This window comes from Prosopis cineraria, unplaced genomic scaffold (assembly GCF_029017545.1).
Source record: "Prosopis cineraria cultivar Desert tree isolate PC_DT_omini unplaced genomic scaffold, ASM2901754v1 PC6, whole genome shotgun sequence".
In the NCBI taxonomy this organism is placed as follows: Eukaryota; Viridiplantae; Streptophyta; class Magnoliopsida; order Fabales; family Fabaceae; genus Prosopis; species Prosopis cineraria.
Window position 1 is genome coordinate 38,264,190 of NW_026555337.1, and position 25,779 is coordinate 38,289,968.

At 34.2% G+C, this 25,779-nt stretch overlaps 5 protein-coding genes and 1 pseudogene across 6 annotated transcripts; 5 read left to right on the forward strand and 1 right to left on the reverse strand.

Annotated features, from left to right (window-relative positions):
• Positions 1 to 738: 738 nt before the first annotated feature.
• On the forward strand, positions 739 to 3,289 carry LOC129313531 (transcription factor bHLH130-like; annotated as a pseudogene).
• A 1,188-nt stretch (positions 3,290 to 4,477) lies between these two features.
• LOC129312948 (ras-related protein RABA4d-like) lies at positions 4,478 to 8,227 on the forward strand. 2 transcript variants are annotated; one of them, XM_054955751.1, is made up of 4 exons: positions 4,478 to 4,918; positions 5,141 to 5,380; positions 7,063 to 7,571; positions 7,791 to 8,227. In XM_054955751.1, the coding sequence occupies exons 2-3, from the start codon at positions 5,154 to 5,156 to the stop codon at positions 7,523 to 7,525; spliced, it is 690 nt and encodes a 229-aa protein (XP_054811726.1). In that variant the 5' UTR covers positions 4,478 to 4,918; positions 5,141 to 5,153; the 3' UTR covers positions 7,526 to 7,571; positions 7,791 to 8,227. The 2 variants fall into 2 exon arrangements, with proteins under 2 accessions (XP_054811726.1, XP_054811725.1); XM_054955750.1 differs by having other exon boundaries at positions 4,482 to 5,380.
• A 27-nt stretch (positions 8,228 to 8,254) lies between these two features.
• On the reverse strand, positions 8,255 to 10,928 carry LOC129312949 (pathogenesis-related thaumatin-like protein 3.5). Its single transcript, XM_054955752.1, has one exon. It carries the CDS (start codon positions 10,111 to 10,113, stop codon positions 9,433 to 9,435), a length of 681 nt encoding a protein of 226 aa, XP_054811727.1. The 5' UTR covers positions 10,114 to 10,928; the 3' UTR covers positions 8,255 to 9,432.
• Positions 10,929 to 13,434: 2,506 nt separating this feature from the next.
• LOC129312947 (uncharacterized) lies at positions 13,435 to 16,962 on the forward strand. Its single transcript, XM_054955749.1, has 7 exons — positions 13,435 to 13,795; positions 14,526 to 14,699; positions 14,779 to 14,871; positions 14,952 to 15,020; positions 15,887 to 16,093; positions 16,386 to 16,511; positions 16,616 to 16,962. Exons 1-7 carry the CDS (start codon positions 13,556 to 13,558, stop codon positions 16,760 to 16,762), a joined length of 1,056 nt encoding a protein of 351 aa, XP_054811724.1. The 5' UTR covers positions 13,435 to 13,555; the 3' UTR covers positions 16,763 to 16,962.
• A 137-nt stretch (positions 16,963 to 17,099) lies between these two features.
• Positions 17,100 to 19,067, forward strand: LOC129312950 (non-specific lipid transfer protein GPI-anchored 9-like). Its single transcript, XM_054955753.1, has 2 exons — positions 17,100 to 17,856; positions 18,780 to 19,067. Exons 1-2 carry the CDS (start codon positions 17,544 to 17,546, stop codon positions 18,794 to 18,796), a joined length of 330 nt encoding a protein of 109 aa, XP_054811728.1. The 5' UTR covers positions 17,100 to 17,543; the 3' UTR covers positions 18,797 to 19,067.
• Positions 19,068 to 21,101: 2,034 nt separating this feature from the next.
• LOC129312908 (FT-interacting protein 1-like) lies at positions 21,102 to 24,042 on the forward strand. The gene has a single exon (XM_054955690.1). It carries the CDS (start codon positions 21,443 to 21,445, stop codon positions 23,900 to 23,902), a length of 2,460 nt encoding a protein of 819 aa, XP_054811665.1. The 5' UTR covers positions 21,102 to 21,442; the 3' UTR covers positions 23,903 to 24,042.
• Positions 24,043 to 25,779: the final 1,737 nt, after the last annotated feature.

A 25,779-nucleotide genomic window follows, 5' to 3' on the forward strand; every position in this document is an offset into this window, starting at 1 on the left:
TGATTGTCTCAAAAAGTAAAAATAACAAGAAACTTCTATTTATTGGATTTTCAAAGAAATTATATCCATGTAATATATTATATCTTAAATGAAAATTTTAGAATGTTAAATTTATAAGATATTCAAGTTAATATTTTATGCTTTACGTGAAAATGTTTCAATTATACTTACATCTAACAAGTCTTTCCACAATTAAAAAATATTTAATAAAATTAATAAATGCTCTTAACAATACATTAAAGGAGTTTAAGATATAAATGAAATAAATGATTAACCATAAAATTATTCACATTATAATAATTTCAACTAGAGTCTTGAGTTTGAATTCTTAATATACAATAACGATTAAATTATGAATGGAGAGTTAAAGTAGCTTAAATCAAAGACTTGAAATATCAAAAAATAATAATTAAAATGTTCAATTTAAAATTATAAGAAGTAAATTGATTTTAGACTAAACTCACGAGATATGAACTACTTTTCAGATCTCATAATCTATAAAAAGTTAGCATTTTTCATCTGTAATTTATTATTTTTCAGATCTCAGTTAAGTGTGGAAAACCAAATATCAATGTGGTTGGTCTGCTTGGTTGGTCAACGAGAAAACAAAGAACAGAAAGTTAGCATGGAGCCATGGACCACATTATCTTGTGATGGCATAATCGTTATAATGTGAAAATACGAGGGTGATTACCAAACAACGCCCTCCATAAATATGTCCGCAATGCGAGCACAACGAAAAAACAAGCCTCCTCTTCATCCTCCTCCTCTTGTTTCTGTCTGCATTTTGAGCTCAGATCCAGACTCAAATCGTTCAAAGATCATAACTTTGGACTTTCAAGCTCTGAATTATAATAAGAAGTATGCCCTTTTTCTCTAGCACACATTTTTTTTAAAAGAAGAAAAAAAAAATCTTGTCTGGTTCTGAAAGCTGTGTTCTGAACTCTGTTTTTAGCAGCAGAGTTCCAGAAAGATTATGAGCTGACCTTGTTCCTGCCACTCTTTCAGGTTTTAGTTCTTCGGGATTGAAGATAAAATTCACATTCTTTCTGCAAGTTTGAAGACAGCTTTCTGGGATTTTCGTAGTTTCCGAGGTAAATTTCCCTGTCTAAGATTTGCAGCTTATCTGTCTGTCATAAAAATTTCTCCAAGAATTTATGGTGACAGTTTAATTCAAATCTGTGTGAGAAAGAATCATGAGATACCCTTTTGTTGTTTGATGGTGAATTTTCAGGAACATGAGTGTTCTTTATAGTCCCAGTGTTCTAAATTACTCAGAAGGAGAGCTTAGGAGAAACCCAGAAATGGATTCAATTCACCACCTGAATTCTGGATTAACGAGGTACAGTTCTGCTCCAAGCTCATTTCTGGCCAGCCTTGTTCAAAATAGCCATGGCTGTGCAAATGAGGAAGCTTCTAGAAGAATAGATCATCATGATCACCAGCATCATAATCCATCTTCAAGTTCTGAAATGGAAGCCATGTTGGCCAAGTTGATCTCTTCATCATCAAACAATGGATGGATCAAGCAGGAAGAAGCAGGGGATTCTGTTTCAGAGGGACACAGTGGGTATAATTCTAATTATGGTTCTCAGATAATTTACCAATCTCAGACTCAGCAAGTTGTCCAAGGCTTGCCAAATGGGTCTTTAGGATCTTCAGGGAATGCTTTTGATGGCTCATTCAATTCCACTGAGTCCAAAATAAGGCCCAACAATCTCTTTAGGCAAAAAAGCTCCCCTGCTGGTCTGTTCAACAATTTTTCTGTCGAAAATGGTATGCATAACTTTCTGTTCTCTCTTTCCATTTTCTGCTGGCTTCTCATACAACTTATAGATAAAACTAAAAAGGAATATGAAAAAATGAAGCTCTTATGGTGGCTCAATGAGAATCCTGAAATAAGCTTATTAAATTATTAGGTGAGAGTTCAAGAATAATTTTTTTATCTCAAAAAAATTTGCAGGTTTTGCAACATGGAGAGATGTGGGAAGTTTTGGAGCATGTGATCATATGCCAAATGGTCAAGCTTCTACATCAACTAGTGGGTTAAATGATAATACTCTAACCTTCTCATCTGGGCCGTCATCTTCTTGTTCAAGACAATTGCCTGATATAGCAGAGGATGGGAATGAAACCCTAGAAGAAGCAACTTGTGTTGACAGTAGAAGAAATCTGAGAAACGACAACAGCAATGGCAACACCGCTGAATGTTACATTCCCAGCTTCACAAGTGACTTCTGGGATGTCCTTTATTCAATGACACCAAACCAACTAGTGGAAATGGTGAACTCATGTTTTCTACTTCAAATGGTCTTGAAACTCAGGTACATATAAACTTGCAAGTTTCTGAATTCAGTTTTGTCTGCCATGTTGTTGAATGGATTTGAGCCTCGATGTAAATTCTGCTGTTTTGTTCTCAGAATGCTGATTTTGGGTATCAGAATGTTGGTTTGACTCATCATTTGAGTCTGCCTAGTTCTTCTACAAAGTCAAAGATGAATGCCGTTGAGAAGTTTCTGCAAGTTCAAGGATCTGTTCCTTGTAAGATTCGAGCTAAAAGAGGTTTCGCCACGCACCCACGGAGCATTGCAGAGAGGGTTAGAAGAACAAAAATCAGTGAAAGAATCAAGAAATTGCAAGATCTCTTCCCAAAGTCTGAGAAGGTAATACATGCTCCTTTTATCACTACATGTTCATTGAGATTCTTTAGGACTCAAGTAACGTGCTTATTTGTTCCTTTTACCTCTGACAGCAAACGAGCACAGCTGATATGTTGGATTTGGCAGTTGATTATATTAAAGACTTGCAGAAACGAGTTAAGGTATTGAACAAGTGTGATCCTTTTTTTCCCAGAATTTCTGGACCAAATGGACAATATTATCCTTCAGTGGAGTGCCTATTGTCTGACCAAAGTGTTCTTTCTCATCCTCTTGCTTTTGCAGATGCTCACAGATACTAAGGCAAAGTGCAAGTGTTCAAGTAACCAGATGCAGAACTCAATGATTTGTAGCTAGCAAAAGGAATAAAGGAATAATTTCTTTTTCATCTTTGTTTAAATCTCTCAAAAAACAAAAAACAAAAAAAAAATTGTGGAGCATGATAAATGTATCACTATTGATATATTTCTGATACCTTGTATAGGTATTATACAGCACTATGCTTCAAATGGTAGTTTAATGATATATGTTCTTTTTCGGGTTATGATATCTTATGATTTCATGTCTCATACCAATTTCAGATTTGTACTTCTTAGAAGAAAAAAGTTTATAGAAACTGTAATTATATGAAATTTATGCTGCTGTTTGCTCTGCAAATCACTTAGGCCTAGTTTGGATTGATTTTCATTTTACTTTAATATGCTTTTCTTCCATGTTTTCTTTGTTTCTGGCTTGAACTTAAAAGTTAAATGTAAGAGCAGGTTTAGTGTGACTGCTTGTTTGTAATTTAATTCGTAAGTGAAGAATGGAAAAAAAAAAAATGCAGCAATACATAGCCAGATCGTGCCCTCTTATATTATTCACCTTTATTCTCTCAACACATGCCTGTTGAGTAAATTCATGCTTATAGTTATATTATTAATTAAATAAGTAATTTAAAAATATTTTAGAGAACCTGTATAGCTCATCTTTTTTGGGGCCAAATGGGCCGTTTGCCTACTTTTATTTTTCTTTTATAGATGAGCATGAACAAATTTTTGGTCACTAGGTTTTATAAAAAATTTTATTTTTAATTTAATTTGATGACAAATTTAAAATTAAATAATATTGTCTTCTTATATTTTAAAATGATTTTTCCTTTTTTCCCACCTATTTTGTCTTCAATTTATTATCAAAATCAATGATACATCAAGTTAGATTTTATTTAAAATTTTATCTCATATAAACCCTTAATATTTTTATCTATATTTATGTTGTTAACTTTGTTTGGTATACAATATTCTAAGATTCTTATTTAACTTAATTTTCGACACAATAATAACAGAAACAGCAATGTACATATTTTAAATGTAAAGCATATAAAATGATTCTAAAATTCGGGAGCATCTGAAAGAAAGAATTACATGGAAGTTTCACAATGTATAATTAAATATTAAAAAATTTTATTTGATAATTTAACGGAATAAAATTATAATTATTTTAGTTATTATTTTATGTGAGATTAGACTTTGGAACAATGTTTTCAAAACCAGATTGAATATTGAATCGGAAAGTTAACAATTCACAGTTCACATGATTCAATCGAGTTGAATTAATGGTCAAACTAGTGAATAATTAAATATATTATATATATAGTAATCTAAATATAAAAAATAAATATAAATTCCTTCTTAACTTAAAAATAAAACCAAATATTTTAAATTTATTATGACTTAACAAGCTATATAATACATTATAATATTAAATAATTAAAAAAATTGATCATTTTTTAAAAAAATTAATTAAAAATTAAAAAAATTTAAATAATTCAATTTTTAAAATTGAAGTCGTCGGCTTGATTCTAGTCGTCAATTCTATCGTTGATTCAAAACAACTCAACTCAATTAAATTTTTAAAATAATTTTTATATGCTGATCAAGTCAAAATTTAAACCAATCAACAGTCGAACCTATTAGACTATTCGATTCAGTTGGGTTCAATTTTTTTATCACTACTTTAAAGTGTAATTTTCAAAGGAAAAAAAAAAAAAAAAGTATGTGATCCAGAGTGGAATCGACATCGTTTTCTACCGTGTCTTTCTCTGTCCTTATTCTTTTTCAACACTTCTCAAGGTTTTCAACTTTTCATGATCGAAAACTCGAAATACAGGTGGCGAGTCTTTCTCTGGCAACTTCGTCGTTGTCCCGCTTCGCCAGTCTAACGCTTCAAGGGAAGGAGGCAAGCGACATTAATCAAACATGCCAAACACCTTCTCTAATAACGTATCGCTTCAGCTTTCCTTTTCCTTTTCCTTTTCTTCCTTGCCAAAACTCCTTCCTTTATTCCCAATGCGTCTCCTTTCACGCGCCTTAAATTCTCAAGCTACACGACACCCACCACCGCTTGTGCATCCACAGCGAAATCGTGGAAAGAACTCTTCTTCTGCTGAAATTACTCAAATTGGCGGAAATCTGAATTGGGTTTCGCATTGCTGGGTTTTGTAGGATCCTGACCGAGATGGCTCACTGGCAGAGCGATTTAGAGGAGGGGATCGATTACATGTTCAAGATTGTGATGATAGGAGACTCTGGTGTCGGGAAATCCCAGCTATTGAATCGTTATGCAAGGAATGAATTCAATGCGAAATCGAAGGCGACGATCGGAGTTGAATTTCAGACCAAGACGGTGCTCATGGATCATAAGGTTGTTAGGGCCCAGATCTGGGATACTGCTGGTCAAGAAAGGTCTATTTGGTTCCTCTTCTCTCTGTGATACTGTTATTATCCCAAGCTAACAATTTGACCTGATTATTAGGAATTTATTTTACTTCTCAATCCGAAAATTGCGTCGATATGTGACATACTCTTTGAGTGACTTGTGTCCAAAAACTGCACTTAGATTAGCTTTGGGTAAAGTTGTTTAAGAATTTGAGTTAACATATGGCGTATGGACTAAAGTTTTTGGAAGATCTAATTATAAACATTTTTGCCAGTCATGTTTTATTGGGTTGGCTAACGGCAAATGCTTCAAATACATGAGTTTGGTTCTTTGTTATTGTTGGAGATCAGTTCATGCCTTAGAAGCTAAAATTAAGTATGCATAACAATCTAAGAATCAAATTTTTAGTTTGGTCAATCAAAGTTTCTTGCTGTGTATTGTGGTGAGCTAAAGGATATCATGTTCTATATCTTTGATTCAGCACTATTTTATAGACTTGACTCCATTGAAATGAATGAAGATTATATCTGATACATGTTTTGTTTTTACATGATTTCGCTCCTGCTATTCAATAAAATTTACGGACCTGACGATGATTATTAAAAGAAGTCGTAAAATGTAGTATTGCTGATTCGTTTTCTGTTTATCAATAAAATCAAGCTATTTGTAAGATTTTCTTATCAGTAGCAATTAGATCAAATTTTTCTTATAGGTGTGTTAATTATGTTCAAAAGCGTTTTTTTAAAATGTTTTCTTGCATAATTTGAACTTGATTTGTTGGCAAGAATAATTTGATATTTTTAGATCATATATGTGAGTGAACTTTATTTTTCTCTTTCAATTCTAAATATTTTATTCTAAAATTATCACCAGATTAAAGTGATCAAATTTAATGATATATATGAAATATGCATGACTATATGTAATTTATTGCATTTGCACGCACTCGCATGCCTTACTTCAATTTTATTATTCAGGTCAATAAAATGATACTTTCAAAATCAAACATGAATTAAATTTTATTTATCCGTTTTCAATATTTTTTTCTCTCTAAATAGAGAGCAGAAAACAAATGTACTGTAATAATGTGCTTAGTTTCACATGCTTCAACAGATCATGCATAATTTGTATGTAAGGTTTTTTTATTTATGCATACTTACACGGCTCAGCTCAATTTAATTACCAAGAAAAATGCTACTTTTAAAAATTGCACATGTATTAAATTTTGTTTATCCTTTTTTATTATATTTTTTTCCAAATAGGGAAGCAGAAAACAAATGAACTGAGATGTGCTGGGTTTTACATGCTTCAATGTGAGCCATGTTGATCTAGTTTACTTGCTTAAATGAAGTGATATTTGTGAATGACATTTGCCTAAATTATGATTTTCCATTTTTTTATTTGGTTATTTGACCAGTTTAGATTTGAACATTGTCGAGTTCAATTAGGGGTAGCTCTCCCAAAGGTGTTTTCTACATTCACACAGACTTGAACTTGAAACTTTGTGCTTAAATGGCTGTAGTCCCTTCCACTAGGATTAACGCCATGATTTTCCATTTTTAGTCATCATTGTTGTATAGCATGAAGCTGTAGATGAAATTGATTGGCCTGTGCAGACTGATTTATTTTTCCTTATATTTTCAGACCTGTTCTTCCTACTGTGGATGTTAATTGCAGTTTTCTGAGACAATTTTGGGATTTGCCACAGGTACCAGGCAATTACTACTGCATACTACAGAGGTGCAATTGGTGCATTGCTGGTGTATGACATAACCAGGCAAGATACCTTTGATCATGTCGAAACATGGTTGGAGGAGCTACAAATGCATGCAGATAAGAATGTTGCTGTTATGCTTGTTGGCAACAAGTGTGACTTGGGTTCAATGCGAGTAGTGCCTGTTGAGGTAGCCAAAGAGCTTGCTCAGAGGCATGATCTCTTCTTCATGGAGACATCAGCGCTTGAGTCCACCAATGTAGAGCCAGCTTTCATTGGTCTTCTCTCTCAGATCTATTTAACTATCCGTAAGAAGTCTCTTGTGGCTAATGGAGCAGAATCAAAACTGGAGAAAGTAAATCTTGAAGGGACAGAGATTTATGTCCCTTCAGATGACTTAGAATATCGAAAGGACCCAGAAACTAAAAGGAGGTTCAATTGCTGCAGTTTTTCGTAGAACTCTCCTTCAACTGGTGCTGCGAGGACTGTGACCTTTATCTTATGTGAGTATTCTCCTCCTTCTCCCTTGATATTCTTTGTCACTTTTAGGCGCGGCGTTTTTTTTTTTGGTGATTGCTGTTATAAAATTCTCTGATAGAGATACAAAATGTAGAAGAACCTTTTTTAATGAGTTAATAATGTGATGTTGCATTTGATAGAAAACACCTAACCTACCACCTACATTGCTTCTAATCTTATGTGGCTCATTTTTCACATTTCAGGAGATTTTTGCTGGACTCAGTTTTTCCTCTAAAGGTTCAAATTCTCTTGGTTGGTTTGGCTGGCATGTAAGAGAACTCAGCTTCTGATGGTTTGATGAAATTGGGTTGTCTATTCACCGTATCTGCTAGTGAGGTTTTTGCCATGATGATTGCTTAGAGAAGCTTCCTGCGTATGGAAATGGGAAATTATTCTTTCGTTTTTTCCCCCAATAACATCTTATTGCATAACGGAAATAGAATCACCTTGTTGCATAATGGAAAGAAATGAAGTGGGGTTTCAAATGAATGGCTGTCCTCTGTGCTATTTTGGTTCGTCTGTTTCTCCTAAATTGCTTGTCTAGTATTTCAGGCAGAAATGTTGACATGATCCCTATATAAATGAACTCAAGAACTTGTTCCAGTATATGTTTTCATTAATCTATTCATTCATTCATTCATTCCAGATTCAATAGTTAGACAAAAATATCTTAATGGCCCATTTGGTACAGGGAATTATTTGTGGTGGAAGCAGAAGTGGAAGTGGGGTTTAAAAGTTTGCTTGGCATGCACATGGAAGTGTTGAATTTATTTTATTAAATAATTATATTTATAATGTGAAATTACAAGTATGTCCTCACCCCCAAAAACACAACCCTAACCCATAACTCGCGCTTGTTGATTGTTGCTGCTGGAGGTCACATTCACTTTTGTCGGAAAAGTCAGTTTGTTGGAAAATACAGTGAAAGTTGAAACCATTATTATCAAACATAACATTTTAATGAAACATGATAAAACAAATATGAACACCAAAGTCATAGAATCAAAAATCGAAGGCCTGAAATTGAATTTGAAAATAAGTTGTGCCTGAATGTTGTCTAACGCGGATCCAGGAGCAACATAGAACAAAATAGAAATCGAAGAGAGAATCGAACCCGAAATCAAAGATAGTCATCGCGGTTTGTTGTTGTCCTTGACAGAGTCACTACATCACCACCATCACCGTCCTCTGTTGATAACAAGGAGAGATGGTGATGGGGCAAAATTGTCAAGCTTGAGGGTGCGATGAAAGTGGAATTGAGTTTTATGGGATTGAATGGGGAAGTGGGTTCCATCATTTTTTATGAAAGTAACTTTCATAAGGAAGCTAATTCCAATGTTGCCAAACGTGTTAAATTTGGAATTTCACTTCCACTTCCCTCGCTTCATTTCACTCTTACCAAACAGGCCATAAAGGAATCTTGCTCTACAAATAATTGATGGACCAACTAATCATTAATAGTCACACAAGCATATTAGTATAATCTTCAATAAAATCCATCTTTATATCTTTATAAACCTATCTATAATTAACACCTATGTTTGTCTTTGTACTTGATCCTGCATTTGGTCAGAAAATCTTCACTCCAAAGGAATCTCATTGCAGTAAAGCACACCAAATCTATTGTATATAGCATGCATGAAGAAATAATAAGTATACACACAAAGCGCACACGCAAAATATGACGTCTCCACAAGAAGTTCAGGTGAGAACCTTTGCTCTGTCACAGTGATGTCTTTAGTCTTTACCCATGTGAGGCAATGCCTTAAGTTCAATCCTCTGTTATGCATGCGAGAAATGGGTATTTGATGTATTCACTTGATCAAGTTATCTGTCATCCCTCCTTTAACAGAACCTAATCAAGTAATTTGCTCCTTGGCAAGTGAAAGTGCTGGATGCATCATCATAAGCATAACTATAAGCCAGAGGACAAGATGCTTTAAAGGCCTTGGAATAACTTGATGGCTTGCATTTGCTAGGGCTATTGAAATCTCCAGAACAGCAATATTCTGGCTTGTTAAATGCCAGACATGAGCTCTTGCACCCAACAACTCTGCCTTTGTTCTTCATCTCCAATCCTCTTTGGCATCTTTTGTTCAAATTTGTTAGGCATGTTATATTCTTACACACCCCAGATCCCCCAGAGGGGAAAATTGATACTGGCATGTTATAGCCATCAACTAGGCTAAGATCATAGAAGTCCATTGGACTGTCTAGAGTAAATTCTGCAAGTGTAGCCGGCGGTGCTCCTCGGGCTCCGTTGCATTTGAGCTTGCCTCCGCAGTCTCCGGTAATGCACATTCCATTGCCGGAGATGTCAAAGGAGCAGTAGCGCCGTCCCCAGAACCGGCCGGACCAACCTTTTGGAGCAGTGATGTCTATGGTTTGGTTAGGTTTTAACTGCAACCCGCCATCCATTAGTTGAGGTTTCCGTGCAGCTGTTAGGATTGCAGGCCATATTGTCTCCCTGCATTTATTTTGCAGTGTGAATACTGCTGCTTCTGATCCTGTAGAAAAAGAACCCATCAAGAAAACAAACTGTCATAAAAATGATCACAAAAACTTTCAAGAACAATATATTAGAAGATGCCTGAATGGGATATTATTGGGTACCTAAGAAGAAGAGAAAGACAAGAATGGGAAGGTGTTTCAGTGCCATAAGAGTTGCTTTGTGCCCGTTTGGATAAGGAGAAAACGCGCGTTTTGGATCTAAAATTAATTTTTTCTGTCAATTTATCCAAACAGTCGAAAATGATCAAAAATCGATTATGGGCCAAAACGTGCGTTTTTCAGAAGCTCCCTCCGTCCGTTTTGCCAAAAGTTTGTCAAAAACGTTGGGGAAAATTACAAAAACGGGCTCAGGAAAAAATTACAAAAAAAGCACATAATTTAATAAAAATAAAATTAAACTCTCTTCTTTTTCTTTTTTTTCCTTAATAAAATTTAAACTTTATATATTTAAAAAATTAATATTTGATATTTAAAAATTAAATTATATAGTAATTTATATAGTTAAAAATTAATTTTGATTAAATTATTCAAATATCTTCAATTCTGTTAAAATCAATTTTAAAAAAACAATATCCAAATAGATTACGTTATAACATAATCAATTATGATTAAAATCTACCACTTAATCAATTATTTTCATAATCTATTATACCCAACTAAAATACAAACGGACCCTTCTTTGTTTGTTTGTTTGTGGTGTTCAGCTTTGTGAAACTTGGTGTGATATGTTTGGACAAGAATTAGAGCATGCTTTAATAGTGGAGGAAGTTCAAGGTGCACGGGTATGAAAATTAGAATCAACAAACAAGCCCTTTAACTGACTGGCAAATAAAGGAAAACAAGTCCGATGTTGTTTTTGATGTTTTGACAATTGGCAGTGTTCCGGGCAAAAAGTAAACAGATGACTTTTTTTTGTTTCAATTGCTATATCGGCCGGATTTTTCTGATCTAGATCCAATCAAGGTGATCAAATCCTTGTATATAATTTAGTCTTATAAAATGTTGAATATGTAACAAATTGTATATGGAGGGATAGGCTGTGAACAGGAGTCTTGAAGTATTTGTTTAAAAATGAAATAAAATTTCTATAAAAAAAAACGAAACAAAATAACTTCTCATTTGCTTAATAAGGTAATATTGTTACCACTAACTTCGTTAGAATTGTTAATTGTTAATTGTTTGCTTGGGTTGCACATCGACGTTAAAGTAAGCCATATTTTTTTATAAGCTATGAATAATATATATTTTTATTATTTCTTAGATGTATGTTGGCATGTTTCAATTGATTGGGTGATAGTTTACTATAGTCAAATACAGTGTATTTCTTTTTGAAAAAAAATAAAAACAACTCTAATATATTTTCATTTTTTTAATTTAAAAATAAAGAGATGGGAACAATTTTAAAGTATCTAAATATTTATTTATTTATATTTTTTAAAAAATAAAAATTAATTTTTGTTCAAGATTTTGACAACCGTCTGAGACACTCTCTTTGTTTCTTGGGCCTCAAAGACAACGTTGACCCAATTTGCTTAAACCACACTGCGTTGAAATATTAGGGCATGTTTGTTTTCTGTTTTTAAAAACTATTTTTTATTTTTAAAAACAAGAACACAGTAAAACTTATTCAGGAATATTTTTTGTCCATATGAATAAAAAAATAGTCAACTTTTATTTAAGTATCAGCTAAATAATTAACATTTAAATATTTAATGAATTGATCACTTTTACATCAATTTTGATAATATTATGCATATTTTTACTTTTGGCTGATGACTTAGTGAATATTTTTGTCTTTTTATTAATTCACGTCAATAAAAAGTGACACGTGACTTATACAATTAATATTTAATGATTAAAGTTAATATCATTATGTTAAAATTAACAGTTTAATCACTTATGCACTTATTTATATAATGTCATGAATATTTATATCTTTTTCCTCGCTCTTTTGACTGATCACTTCCAAAGTATTTTCGTCTTTTTACTATTTTTAGGGGCATATATTAAAAAAATATATAATTTACTTAAGAGGGGAAAAAATTAACAATCAGATCAAATGGAATAATACAAAACATGTTAACAGTTCCGTTCCGTGACCATGTGTACTTTTAAAATTGTACGCGCAAAGTGGAAAGAGAAGTGAGATCAAATTCTTTCATTCTTGGTAGAATTATGCTTAAGTACCCAAATAAGTAGTTATTTACAAATAGAGACCTTAAAATTACTGAAATTGGTTTGCAGGATCAAAATCTTCCTTAATAAATAAAAAAAATTATGCATAGTAATTGAAATGTTTTTGAGACAAATAGTTTTCTTCATTTAACACATGTTAAATGTAATCATCATTCATAGGAAATTTATTATTGAAAAAAATTATTTTTTAACGTTTATAGATATTCTTTTATTAGAGTCAATTTGTTTGAGATAAGGTCGGATATTCAATGAAGGCACTTCTTTCAACAAAAATTTAAGTGTTAGTTTGCCACGTTGTAAGAAATTAGCCTCTTTTGTTAAAACTAACTTTTGTTAGTAAAGAAAATATTTTTTTATATAGATATATAATAGAGTCATATTTGGAAGTTGTCGAGCTTACAAAAAAGCAAACCGATCACTTGATTAAGTTTTACTACACTTAATTGAAATGTATTAACATACTTTTTCAATTGGGTATAGCTTCGATTGTTCCTCAAGCTCAACAATTAGTTAAGCATAAACACATTTTAGTTAATGGTCATATAATAGGCATATCAAGTTAACGTTGCAAACCACAAGCAATTACTATAGCATAGATGAACAAAAATTTAACATTTTTACATTTATATAAATTTAAATTTAAGACCTCATACTTAAATAGTCATAGTTTTTCTCTTTAGAACAAATACATGTTGATAAAACAAGAGAAATTTAATCGCACAAATTCAAATTCCTTTGTGTGAATTAAATTTCTATCTAAACATTAAATATTTCATGTGTGACTATTATATCAAATAAACACGGTAGATAACACCTAATTAATCCCTCAAGCCTTCGCATTTATTTAATCTAAATTTTTACTTATTTTTGGGCTTATAGGGAATAGAACCCACAGTCCTTTGTGTTAAGGGAGAGGGTTGATACCACTAAATCAAATGGTTATTAGCAGGATAAATTATTTGTGTTATGGGAATTTTAATCACTAGACTCCTTTTTTTTTTTGGGGATTAGGCGAAGGACATTGGTCTTACAAAATACTTTGTGCTTATTTATAAATAACCTCTCATTTTGGTCACAATTATAATTTCCGGTAGGGACAATGTTATATTATTGGTGCCTTGCTTGGTGGTTTCCCACAAAAGCCCATTGATTTGCCGTTAAGAAAAGAAGAATTAAAGATCGAATCCCTCGTCTCCCGCCATCATCACAATCCCAAAAACGCTACAGATATTTTCGCCTTCTTCTCTTCTCTGCCCCGAAGATGGAGCTGCCTGTGGTAGATCTCTCCCCCTACTTGGCCGTCTCCGGCGACCTTAGTTCCGAGCTCGTTGCGCTTTGTTCTGAGGTCAGTCGGAGTCTGACGGAGACCGGAGCTCTGCTCATCAAGGATCCCAGATGCTCCGTCCAAGACAACGATCGCTTCATTGATATGATGGAGAAGTACTTCGAGAGCCCTCAGGAGTTCAAATGCCGCCAGGAGAGGCCACACTTGCATTACCAGGTAAGGATAGCCCAAATGGGTGGGTGGTTTGTTTGGTTGCCCAGAAAGTCTTGTTCTTGCGAAGTTTCCTGTTTTAGCATTGATGAGATGGCTGAATGCATTCATTTTTTTTTTAAGTTGGCTTCTTTGCCCCTCCTACGTCCTTAATTTTGTTAATTCTGCCGTGTTTGCTCCGAATTAAATGATACAATCATAATTCACCGCCGATTTGTGAGCTTTTTATACTGTTTTTGCTTGATGTGTGACAATGTAGTCATGCATTTAGAGTTTAGACTTGGTTTATTTTTTTTGAAGAACAGGTCTTTTAGTGAATTGTTTGAAACTCGTTCGAGTCGAGATCGTTTTGCTTTTGACTTTTGAGTATCCCTCCGTGTCACTTGTTCATTCTGTTATGCCGATTCTGACAAATTGAATAAGAAACTTCTCTTGGAACGAACGACACCCAATTCCAGCAGCCTATTGTACTTTTTTTAAAATTTTTTTTTACCAATATATTGTACATTGTTAGTTTGCATTCTTGTTACTTATTTTTATCACTATAAAGTATACAGAGAACATCAATGGCTTGCAGTCAATCTAGTTCAAGCACAGATGATAAATCAGTTTCATATATGTGTAGAAAGCCAAACCTGGAAATATCTGTTATATAAAGAGAAATTTTGTGTAATTTGGTAGAAATCATGGCCAAAAGACTCTGTAAGGCTTGTTAATAAAAAAGTTGGCCGTATAGGTTGGGGTTACACCAGAAAGAGTGGAAGTTCCAAGAAGCTTGGTTGATGAAGAAATGCAAGAGAAGCTAAAAGCAATGCCAAAAGAGCACCAGCCTCATACTCCTATTGGACCTGATCTCAAGTGGCGATACTTTTGGAGAATTGGTCCTCGACCTTCAAACACCCGTTTTCAGGTCTCTCATCTCATTCCTCTCTTCAGCCATCAGAGATAAACTTGTTAGTATAATTCCTAATATTATCTTAATTGTACAGGAACTCAATTCAGAGCCAGTTATACCTGAGGGTTTTCCTGAATGGAAAGAAACCATGGATTCCTGGGGATACAAGATGATGTCAGCAGTAGAAGTAAGTGTTCTTGTGGGTTTTCACTTTTTTTTATTTGTTTTTATTTGCACGATTTCAGTGACAGCACATTTCTTACTTAGGTCGTTGCTGAAATGGCAGCTATTGGCTTTGGGCTACCAAAGGATGCATTCACCTCTCTTATGAAGCAGGTGACCACATTTATCAATTAAACTGGAAAATCATCCATCTATTTCTTTTCCCATTAATAGCTGTTTGGTGGTTAATTATTTTGTCAGCAAACTATAACAAGTACTATTAATAGGAAGCTAAAAAAATGCTGAAAATAAAAGTTGAGTAAAGATATTTTTATAAACAACAAGTGAACACTGACTTATGAGATCCCATATGAGCATTTGGAGACGGATCTTGAGTTGTTAACTTATAAATGTTGTTTGTCTGGCATGCAGCAGCTTGTACATTTGAAATTGATTCTTTTTCCAATGTGGTAGTAAAGGTTCTCAGTTTGTGTCGTGCAACAGTTATAAAGTAAGAGAATCATGACCACCGTTTATTTTGTATCTTTTAATTATCTGTGCATTGTGAACATGTGTAAGATTGAAACTTCCGAAATTTGGGTTGCCTCAAGAGTTGGAGGGTTTATTTGTGGGCATAATTATGCTGCAGACATTCCTATTAAAAAGAAAAAACTAAGCGCTTTGATAAATCAGGATTACCATTGGATTTTGTCAATTTAACATTATAAAATAAACTGAGAGTGAGAGTGTTGACTCTTTTAGATAGGAACCTGTTTTCAAAATATAGCTACCTAATGGGCTATGTTCCTGTCATTTAATGACGCAATTTACTTGGGAATAAATAAACATAAATATTCATTTCAGTAGGCGACAGATGAATAACCTGTATGACCTTGTCATCTGCGGCACTGTGCAGTATAAAATTTCTCCAAAATGAGTTTCAACTTGAATCATGTTTTTCTTATTTCCACGTTTCCTTTGGTAATTATCTTTAGTTTAAGTTTTCTATCAATCGCATGACTTGTTCTGTCAAATAGCAGGGCCCGCATCTGTTGGCCCCAACAGGGAGCGACCTTCAAAAATATGGCCAGGAGGGAACTGTTTTTGCTGGATATCACTACGACTTGAACTTCCTAACAATTCATGGTAGAAGTAGATTTCCTGGTTTAAACATCTGGTTAAGAAATGGACACAAAGTTGAAGTGAAGGTTCCAATTGGGTGTCTTCTTATTCAGACAGGGAAGCAGGTATTGAAACGCTTGAATTTTCCAGCATTCCATCTAAAAAGAAGCAGTTATAGCATATAAGAGCTCAGTATTTGGTCTTTCTCATGCTATCTGTTTCATTTAGGTAACAGGTAGTGTTAGTTATTAATTACTAACAATAGAGTTTTAGAATCTCAAGCTGATATCTAAATATGCTTGTGATTTCATCATCAAGGTTTGGGATAATTTGACAGCTCTCCTTGATAAATGTAATCTATCGTTGGCATGATTTATGTAATCTTGTGTTTTACAATAAAATTTATTCTGAATGCAGATAGAGTGGTTAACTGCAGGGCACTGTGTTGCTGGCATGCATGAGGTAGTTGCCACAAATAGGACACTAGAAGCGATTAAACTAGCACAAGAGCAAAAGCGTAGCCTATGGAGAGTATCTTCAACGGTGAGTGAGGACAAAAAAATCATATTTGTTTCGTTTATTACTGAATGAAGTTCACTTTTCACAAAGTTTTATATTAACTTGTGACTTTTGCCCCTCATATGTAGATGTTTGCACACATAGCATCAGATGCAGTTCTGAAGCCCTTGGAACATTTTGCAGAGTCACCACTTGCAAGCCAATATCCTCCTACCTGTGCAGGAGAATATGTTGAACAAGAGCTTGCAGTGATCAATCTCAAAGGAAAGAAGTGAGGGCCTTCATGACCAAAAATTGTAATAAAGAAGTTCATACATTGTTCTATCAATAGTGTGCACTTCGATGTTGGGGCTAGAAAGTGAGAAATTGTAGCTTTATTTTTCAGTCTCGAGAAAAAGGAACGATGAAACTTCCGAGTGAGCACTAATTAGTTTCAATACATTGAAATTCCTATCCGTTCCAGCATATTTTCTCAGATGCGTATTCAATGCTCTTGTTTCCTTACTGATGCCACAATATGTGTATGTGTAAATGTTTCGTTTCAATTTTGATTTTCTTCTAGAGTGCACATGCTAGATCAAGTCATCATGAAACAGAAAGAAATCTGTAAGAAAAGCAGTATTTGTATATATATTGCACAGGGCCTGAAATATAATTCCTTTATGCTGGGGGGAAAAGTATGATGTAAAGCAACTTTACTCGGACATGAACTATTAGATGCACGATTTGATTTAGAGAAATAGAAATAGAATTAAAAAAAAAAAAAAGCATCTATGCTTTTACTCTTTTGTGCTGTTCTCTTCTAAATCACAATCCACTTTACTGGTAGGACTCATGTAGTTTGGATCTTCTAACTGCTTGTAATCCAGCACCAATTGTATTGTTGATGATTTCACTTGTGAAGACCAGACTGAAACGCCGGTTAAGGTTGAAAGGCATGACTAGCATGACATTTTGTTAGGACGGGCATGCTGGATGACATGAGGCACATCTTGTATAAATAGTACAAAACCTCGTTCAGTAATTTTCACTAGCAATAAGCAAATCAAAGATAAGATGAAGGTGTTTAGGTCAGGGATTCGGGTTCTGCCATTATTACTGGTTTTGTTGATCATGACAGGTTTGGTTGCAGGAGGGCAAGGCACTCCTTGCACAAGAACCTTCTTCTCTGCATTGGTGCAGCTCATACCTTGCAGGGCAGCAGTTGTTCCTTTTAGTCCATTTCCACCAGGTGAAGCATGCTGCAATGCCATTAGGATTCTAGGACAGCCATGTTTATGCTTACTAGCGAATGGTCCTCCAATATCTGGCATAGATCGTGACATGGCCTTGCAGCTTCCGGCAAAGTGTGCTGCTAACTTTGAACCATGTGCGCTCTCTCTCTCTCTCTCTCTCTCACACACACACACACAAACACAAATACAGCCACTCTTCTTTGTCATTTCACTAAACATATGTGTCCACAACATAAATCATATTATTGTTTTAAGGAATTCTTGTGTGACAAAATAGGATACTGAAGATGGATTTCTAGATGTTATCAAATAAGGGTATTAATGGAATGATATATATATATATATATATGAATTAGAGGGGCAAACACTAATTGATGAGGTTACAAGTGAGATTGAACCCACAACCTCCCATTTACAAGAGAACATACATACCACCAGATTACAAGCCAATTGACAAGTAAATTGATTTTGAATATAGAGGTTAAAGTTCTTTTAAAGAGATTAAAAGGAGGAGGAATAAATCTCATAAGTACTTTGCAGGCACTTCCCACATGTTAATCCTTTAGAGGATTCAAGTCTATTTTGGACATCATGGTCAAATGTCCTTTTTGCCTTTGATTGAAACTCCATGTTTTTCTTAAGTAACTCCAAGGTAAGGCTGTGCAAAGGGTGGGACAGGCTGGCTAGAAAGACTGCCCACAACCTGTCCCATTTTGGCTGAAGTCCAAGGTGCATGAGTTTTGTGCATTTAGGATTTCATACTTCACACTCATTATGATTTTGAAGAATTTAGCCTAAGTTAAAAAATTAAGAGATGCTACTTAGAGTAAATTGATTATTTAGTCATTAAATAAACACTATTTTGAGGAGCAAGTAGGGAGAAAAAGAGAAGTTGGATAAGCATCTTTCTTTTCACCTGGATATTTGACCTATCTAAAGAGTTTAAGTTTGAAAAATAAAAACATGAGCCATATAATGTATTAAAGCCAAATTTGATGTGTTATATTTGCATTTGGCAAGTGCAATGAATGATCACTCTTTTCTGTTGCTTGTGCAGGTGAGATCATGAAATGAAGTTCAAGCTTGAAAGAGCTAGAATGAGCAAGCTTATTAAAAGAAATATTGTTATATATTAGGATTAATCTACCACATATCCTTCTAAGTTCTTACAATAAGATGTTGCATGGCTTATAATCTTTCTCGTCATTTGCATTACTCTCAGTTTCACAAGTAATTGTCCATGTCATGAATCCCCTTGTATGTTCTTCAACAGCATCCATATAAATTAAATCTGGCAATCATGTGCTCCTCTGATATGAATCTTTCATACAAGGTTTAGAACATACATATCGTATTCCATTTTTTTTAACTCCGACATTTTCTGAAAAAGCATAAAATAAATATAATGTTCTAGCTATTAACTTCAAAAATAGTGATAAATTTGATTAAAAAACAAATATAAAATTATACAGGTCAAAATAAATCAAAAAACAAAATAATAAATGCAAAAAGTGATGGAGTTTTAAGAAAGAAGTATAGTTATATATATAAAGTAAAAAAAAAGTTTCAATTTTCTCGATCTCCAAAATGTAGCAAAAAAATATTTAGCATCACGTGAATCTGTAAAACCTTGCCATACAGTGAAAGTCATATATTAAATTCTTTTCTCCAAAGCACATCATTATATCATAACAATAAACTAAAAAAATTATGATAGTTAAAAAGGATGAGAATAAAGCATATGGGAAGCATCTTAGGCCAAAGATCACACAAGTCCTTGAACCGCCCTTTGCTTTCATGCAGTTTCAATTCTGCCTTTCAAGCTCTGTCTGTTCACTTTTTCTGCACTTTGGCTTTGCTGCACTTAGAAGAAAGAAATCATGCCAAAATGCACATGCAATACCTCTGTATTTGCTTTAATTCTTAATTAAATCTTCATATCTATTCAGAAAAGAGATTCTGATCTGGTAACATACACAATGAAATTTATATATTTTTATAAGGGAGACTGACAAAAAAAAAATACCTTCAAAATATGTAAATTACAATTAAGCAATGTGAAATGTGATTATTATTATTATTATTATTATTTAGTTTCTAGAAACTTGTATGTCATTTTGATTTTTGATGAAATGATATTTATGCATTAAGAAATGACTATTTTGGTTAGGTTATTGACTAAAATAAAATTTAAAATAATTACTTCCTTTTTGAAAATGACTACTTTTGTTGTACTTGATTCATAAACAAATTTGTAGAGAGGAAATAGTCATTTTCTATTCAATTTTAGTCATTTCCTAACATATGATAGTCATTGAGGGAAAATACGTCATTTTGTCAAAAATTAAAATATCAAACAAATCCCTAGAAACTAAATACTCTTTCCATCTCAAATTATAGTATCCTTTTGAAAAAGTTTCTTCATAATATAAGATATTTTAGGTAGATTAAGGTCTCATTAAATACGCCAATTATAATATTATCATTTCTCTTTTTATAATTACTTTTCATCCTTCTCTTCTCAATAAATTATGAGTATTTTTAGAAGTTTATATTTTTGTTGGAAAGATAATATTGTTAGGTTTATTTAATGAGGTTTATTGGTATGTAAATTTTTATCTAAAAGTATCTTATAATTTGAGATGAAAGGAGTAATAATTATCATGTTTTACAATACTTATTTGTCATTTAAATATTTTAGGAGTTTTTTTTGTTTTTTTCTCTTTTTATAATCATCATTTTTTCACCATGTGGCACAATTGTTAGTTTTCATGCCATTCTTCTATCAACCTCATGCCATTATTCTCTTGACCACATGGTCCATCAGGCCTTTACCTTAATTACTATTATTACATTAACAAATTAAAAAGTTGAGAATCATTATGCTTTGTTTCCTCATTTTATTCAAATCTAGAGGTACATTTTGTCTACACAAAGAAACTTCCAACCATAAAAAAACTGACACGAACACAAAGTACACCGAGTTTGCAATGCCGTGTTATGTTTGATATCATAATTACTTGATTACCACAACCTTTTTAAGGCAAACAGAATGGCCTGTCTTTACGTGAGATCAATCTGAAGCTTTACCATATTTATTTCTTGTTTTCCATCTTAAGATCACTGAAGCAGTAAAAAGTTCATCAAGCTGGTTCATCAAATTATTCTTTGCTTAACGAAAATCATAATAGTAAGCAAGCAGTTCTAGTGTGTCTAAAGCCCAGAGAGAGAGAGAGAGAGAGAGAGAGAGAGAGAGAGAGAGAGAGAGAGAGAATCATAATGTGATCTTTCTTTTATCTTTTGCCTTCTTAAGTATATCTTCCTTGCTTGGGAATCAAATTTCTGGTTACTTGTAGGTAGCCACCTTAGCAGCAAGATCTTCATCCTATGAAGCTGGTAGTGGAGGTTATAGATATTCATGATCTTATGCCCAATCATGGTGAAGGATCAGCAAGTTCATTTGTAGAAGTAGAAGTTGAAAACCAGAGGAATCCCAAGGAACCTCAAACCCATTTGGAATCAAAACCAATCATTTCATTTCAATCCAACCAAACCTTACCATTGCCAAAAGTGACAGGAGAAATATTGCATACCTTACTGACAGAACATTAACAGTTATTGGCAAAGCAGAGGAAGCAGAGGAAAAGCCAGAAGAGTCCAAAGGGGAATAAGAGACCTGTCTTAGAGGGATCCCAACAACTACACAAACATCAAGTCATCATGCAACCTCGGATTTCAATCATGAAACGACCAAATCGTACTCAAACAACAATGCACCCAGTTCATCCTCATCCTAATCCTCATCCTCAGGTCAATATTTCTGGCCATGAAGATGAAGACTACAATCTGAAGGACACCAACCCACAACTTGGAGAGCGGTGGCCTAATGGTGGAAGAGGGTGGATGATTGGTGGTGGAAGTGGGGAGAGGCACACAAGCACATATGACCTTGTTGAGCAGATGTTCTATCTCTATGTTCGAGTCGTGAAGGCCAAAGATCTTCCTACTGGAGCTATGACTGGAAGCTGTGATCCTTATGTGGAAGTGAAGCTTGGGAATTATAAAGGAAGAACAAGGCACTTTGAGAAAAAGATGAACCCGGAGTGGAACCAAGTCTTTGCTTTCTCGAAAGACCGGATACAATCATCTATTCTAGAGGTCTTTGTGAAAGATAAAGACATGGTGGGCAGAGATGATTATCTTGGAAGGGTGGCTTTTGACCTCAATGAGGTCCCAACCAGAGTTCCACCAGACAGTCCACTAGCTCCTCAATGGTATAGGCTTGAGGACCGGCGAGGCGAAGGGAAGGTAAGAGGTGAAGTCATGCTTGCCGTATGGATGGGAACGCAAGCTGATGAAGCATTCCCAGAAGCTTGGCATTCTGATGCGGCTTCTGTATCTGGAGAAGGTGTTTTCAATATTAGATCAAAGGTTTATGTGTCACCAAAACTATGGTATCTGAGGGTCAATGCCATTGAAGCTCAGGATGTGATACCCAGTGACAGAAATCGCCTGCCAGAGGTTTTTGTCAAAGCTCAGGTGGGAAACCAAGTGCTAAAAACAAAGATATGCCCAACTAGAACAATCACTCCACTTTGGAATGAAGATTTGGTTTTTGTGGTAGCTGAACCATTTGAGGAGCAACTGATGATAACTGTTGAGGATCGTGTTCACCCTTCGAGAGATGAGGTTCTTGGGAAGATAAGCTTGCCACTGACCATGTTTGAGAAGCGGCTAGACCACAGACCAGTTCAATCTCGTTGGTTCAATCTTGAGAAGTTCGGTTTTGGAGCACTAGAAGGTGATAGGAGGATGGAGCTAAAGTTTGCGAGTAGGATTCACTTGAGAGTTTGTCTTGAAGGTGGATACCACGTGCTAGATGAATCCACCATGTACATCAGTGATCAAAGAGCAACATCAAGACAGCTATGGAAGCAGCCCATAGGGATACTAGAAGTGGGAATTCTAGGGGCACAAGGGCTTCTCCCAATGAAGATGAAGGATGGCCGTGGAAGCACAGATGCATACTGTGTTGCAAAATATGGCCAGAAATGGGTCAGAACCAGAACAATCCTTGACACTTTTAGTCCTAAATGGAATGAGCAGTACACTTGGGAGGTCTATGATCCTTGCACTGTGATCACACTTGGGGTTTTTGACAATTGCCATTTAGGTGGCGCCATCGAAAAAGGAGGACGAGATTCGCGAATTGGGAAGGTCAGAATTCGGCTTTCAACTCTGGAGGCTCATAGAATCTACACTCATTCATACCCTCTTCTTGTTCTGCACCCACATGGTGTCAAGAAGATGGGAGAGCTTCAGCTAGCAGTAAGGTTCACTACCCTCTCACTGGCCAACATGATTTACATCTATGGCCATCCCTTGCTTCCCAAGATGCATTACTTACACCCTTTCACAGTAAACCAAATAGAAAGTTTAAGATACCAAGCCATGAACATAGTTGCAATGAGGCTTGGTCGAGCTGAACCATCTCTCAGAAAGGAGGTGGTAGAGTACATGCTGGATGTTGATTCTCACATGTGGAGCATGAGAAGAAGCAAAGCTAATTTCTTCCGGATAATGTCCCTCTTCTCTGGTATGATCTCAACGGGAAGATGGTTTACAGATGTTTGCCACTGGAAGATCCCTATCACAACAATCCTAGTTCACATGCTTTTTCTGATACTCGTATGGTACCCAGAATTGATCCTCCCAACTCTGTTTCTCTACATGTTCTTGATCGGTCTCTGGAACTACCGGTTCCGGCCAAGACACCCACCTCACATGGACACAAAGACCTCTTGGGCAGAAGCTGTACACCCAGATGAACTTGATGAAGAGTTTGACACATTCCCAACTTCTAGACCATTTGATGTGGTGAGAATGAGGTATGATAGGCTCAGAAGTGTTGCTGGAAGGATTCAGACAGTGGTTGGAGACATAGCTACACAGGGTGAGAGGTTTCAATCTCTGCTGAGTTGGAGGGACCCGAGAGCGACCAGCCTCTTTGTAGTGTTCAGCCTTGGTGCAGCTGTAGTGTTGTATGCTACTCCATTCAAAGTGGTGGCTTTGGTCACTGGTTTGCATTGTTTGCGCCATCCAAGGTTCAGGAGCAAGACGCCTTCTGTGCCAAGCAATTTCTTCAAGAGGCTACCTGCTAGAACTGATAGTTTACTGTGATTAAAATGTACTTTTAATATTCATTTCGTTTGTTTTAAAAATGATTACGAAGCCATAGAGAGTTCTGTAATTGAATTGAATTGTTGTGATCTCCTAATCAAGTTAGATAATATGCTAATGTCGCTGATATCTCAATCATATTTATCCCACTATGAAGCCGTTTGGTCGCTGAAATGAATTGAAGAATTAAAGAAATAAAAATAAAAATGAACTGAAGTATTCTTGATTCATAGTAATCTTGACAGAACTCAATAGCACATGTTCCATATTACAGATATAAGAATAATCACACTCTTTACAAACCTTATGTACCATGACTCTTAATTTCATAAATTAAATTGCATTTCCGTCAAATACGTAGAATCCAAGGCAAGTCCAGGAAAGACTTGAGCAAGCATACGAAACAACCCCGCAATTGACGATGAAACAAAGCGAACCAATTTTTCAAGTCCTTTTGCATCCCCATAAGTGAGAATGAAACCATTCTTCAAAGCACAAAGCCACTTTCCTTCATAAGTGCTTGCGCCGTTTTACTTTTTAGCCTCTACTTTCAGTCCATAATTTCTTTCTTTTTTTCACAAGAAAAATGTTCATAATTTAAACATTTTGATTAAAAAATAAAAATGATAATATAGCTTTTAGTTCCTGAAATTTATCTCAATTATTAATTTAATCTCTCAATTTTAATTTTTATTGATTTAGTTTTTTTTTTAAATTTACTTTAATTATCTATTTGGTTCTTATTGTTTAAACAAGAGGTAGCACTATTAAAATTTGCTTATATGTATCACAAAATATTGATGACTACCATATAGATTAATGAAGGCAAATGTAATTATTTAGATAAAAAAATAAACTCTGAAATATTAAAAAAAAGAGAGAGAACAGAACACAGTCTAAAAAATTATATTGACAAAAATTAAACTTATTTCAAAGTTACTTTATTTTTATTTAAATACATAACATGTTAAGTTATCAGTGTACTTTCTACATTAGATTATTTTGAGAGTTAATTTAAATTTTAAAATTTAAAAGACTCATAATAATTTTAAAAAATACAAAGGATTAAATTGATGAAAATTCAACTTTTCTTTTTTTAATAAAAAAGGCTTACAAATATCAAAATAGTGCACAGTTAATCAATAGTCAGGGAGTAATCCTCTCATCATCCACCAGCTATAGAGGGTGGCTGATCAAATGTTACGAAAGATCCTATCAGCTCTCCGGCATTTATCAGCCCTCTGGCATTCCTAGTTAGGTGGTGAGCATAAAAGTTTGCTTCCTAAACGTGTGAAGTAAACGGAAACGTTTCAATCTCTGTTCAACACCCAACCTAAAATGATCAATAATGTCATTGACGAAATGATAGTCACTATCACTTTGGCAGATAAGGTTGATAGCCTCGCACGATCTGGATAATGAAAATTAAATTTAAAAAGCTAAATTAATAACTAAATCAAATTTAAAAAACTAAAAGTTCCATTATTTCATAATAAAATAAAAATTATTTTCAAACTAAAATAAAATAAAATCATTGGACATCATGTATTCATGTTCCTTTAATTTTATCATTTTTAGCATTTCTTTAGGAAGAATGATAGTTAAATCCCAAAAAAATAAATTAATGATAATTAAATCCTCCACAACTTTTTCAAAAAAATTAATCGTAAATATCAATCCAAACAATTGTAAATTTAAAAATTTTAATTATAAATACAATATTTAAATTTTAAATATTTTAGATAATTTACAATTTTAATTCATATTTATAATTATTTAAATTAACATTTACAAACTTATTTTATAAAAAATTGCCAGAAACTTATTGCGAAACTATGTTGTCATTCTCCCTTTTATTCATCCATTCTCCTTTTCTA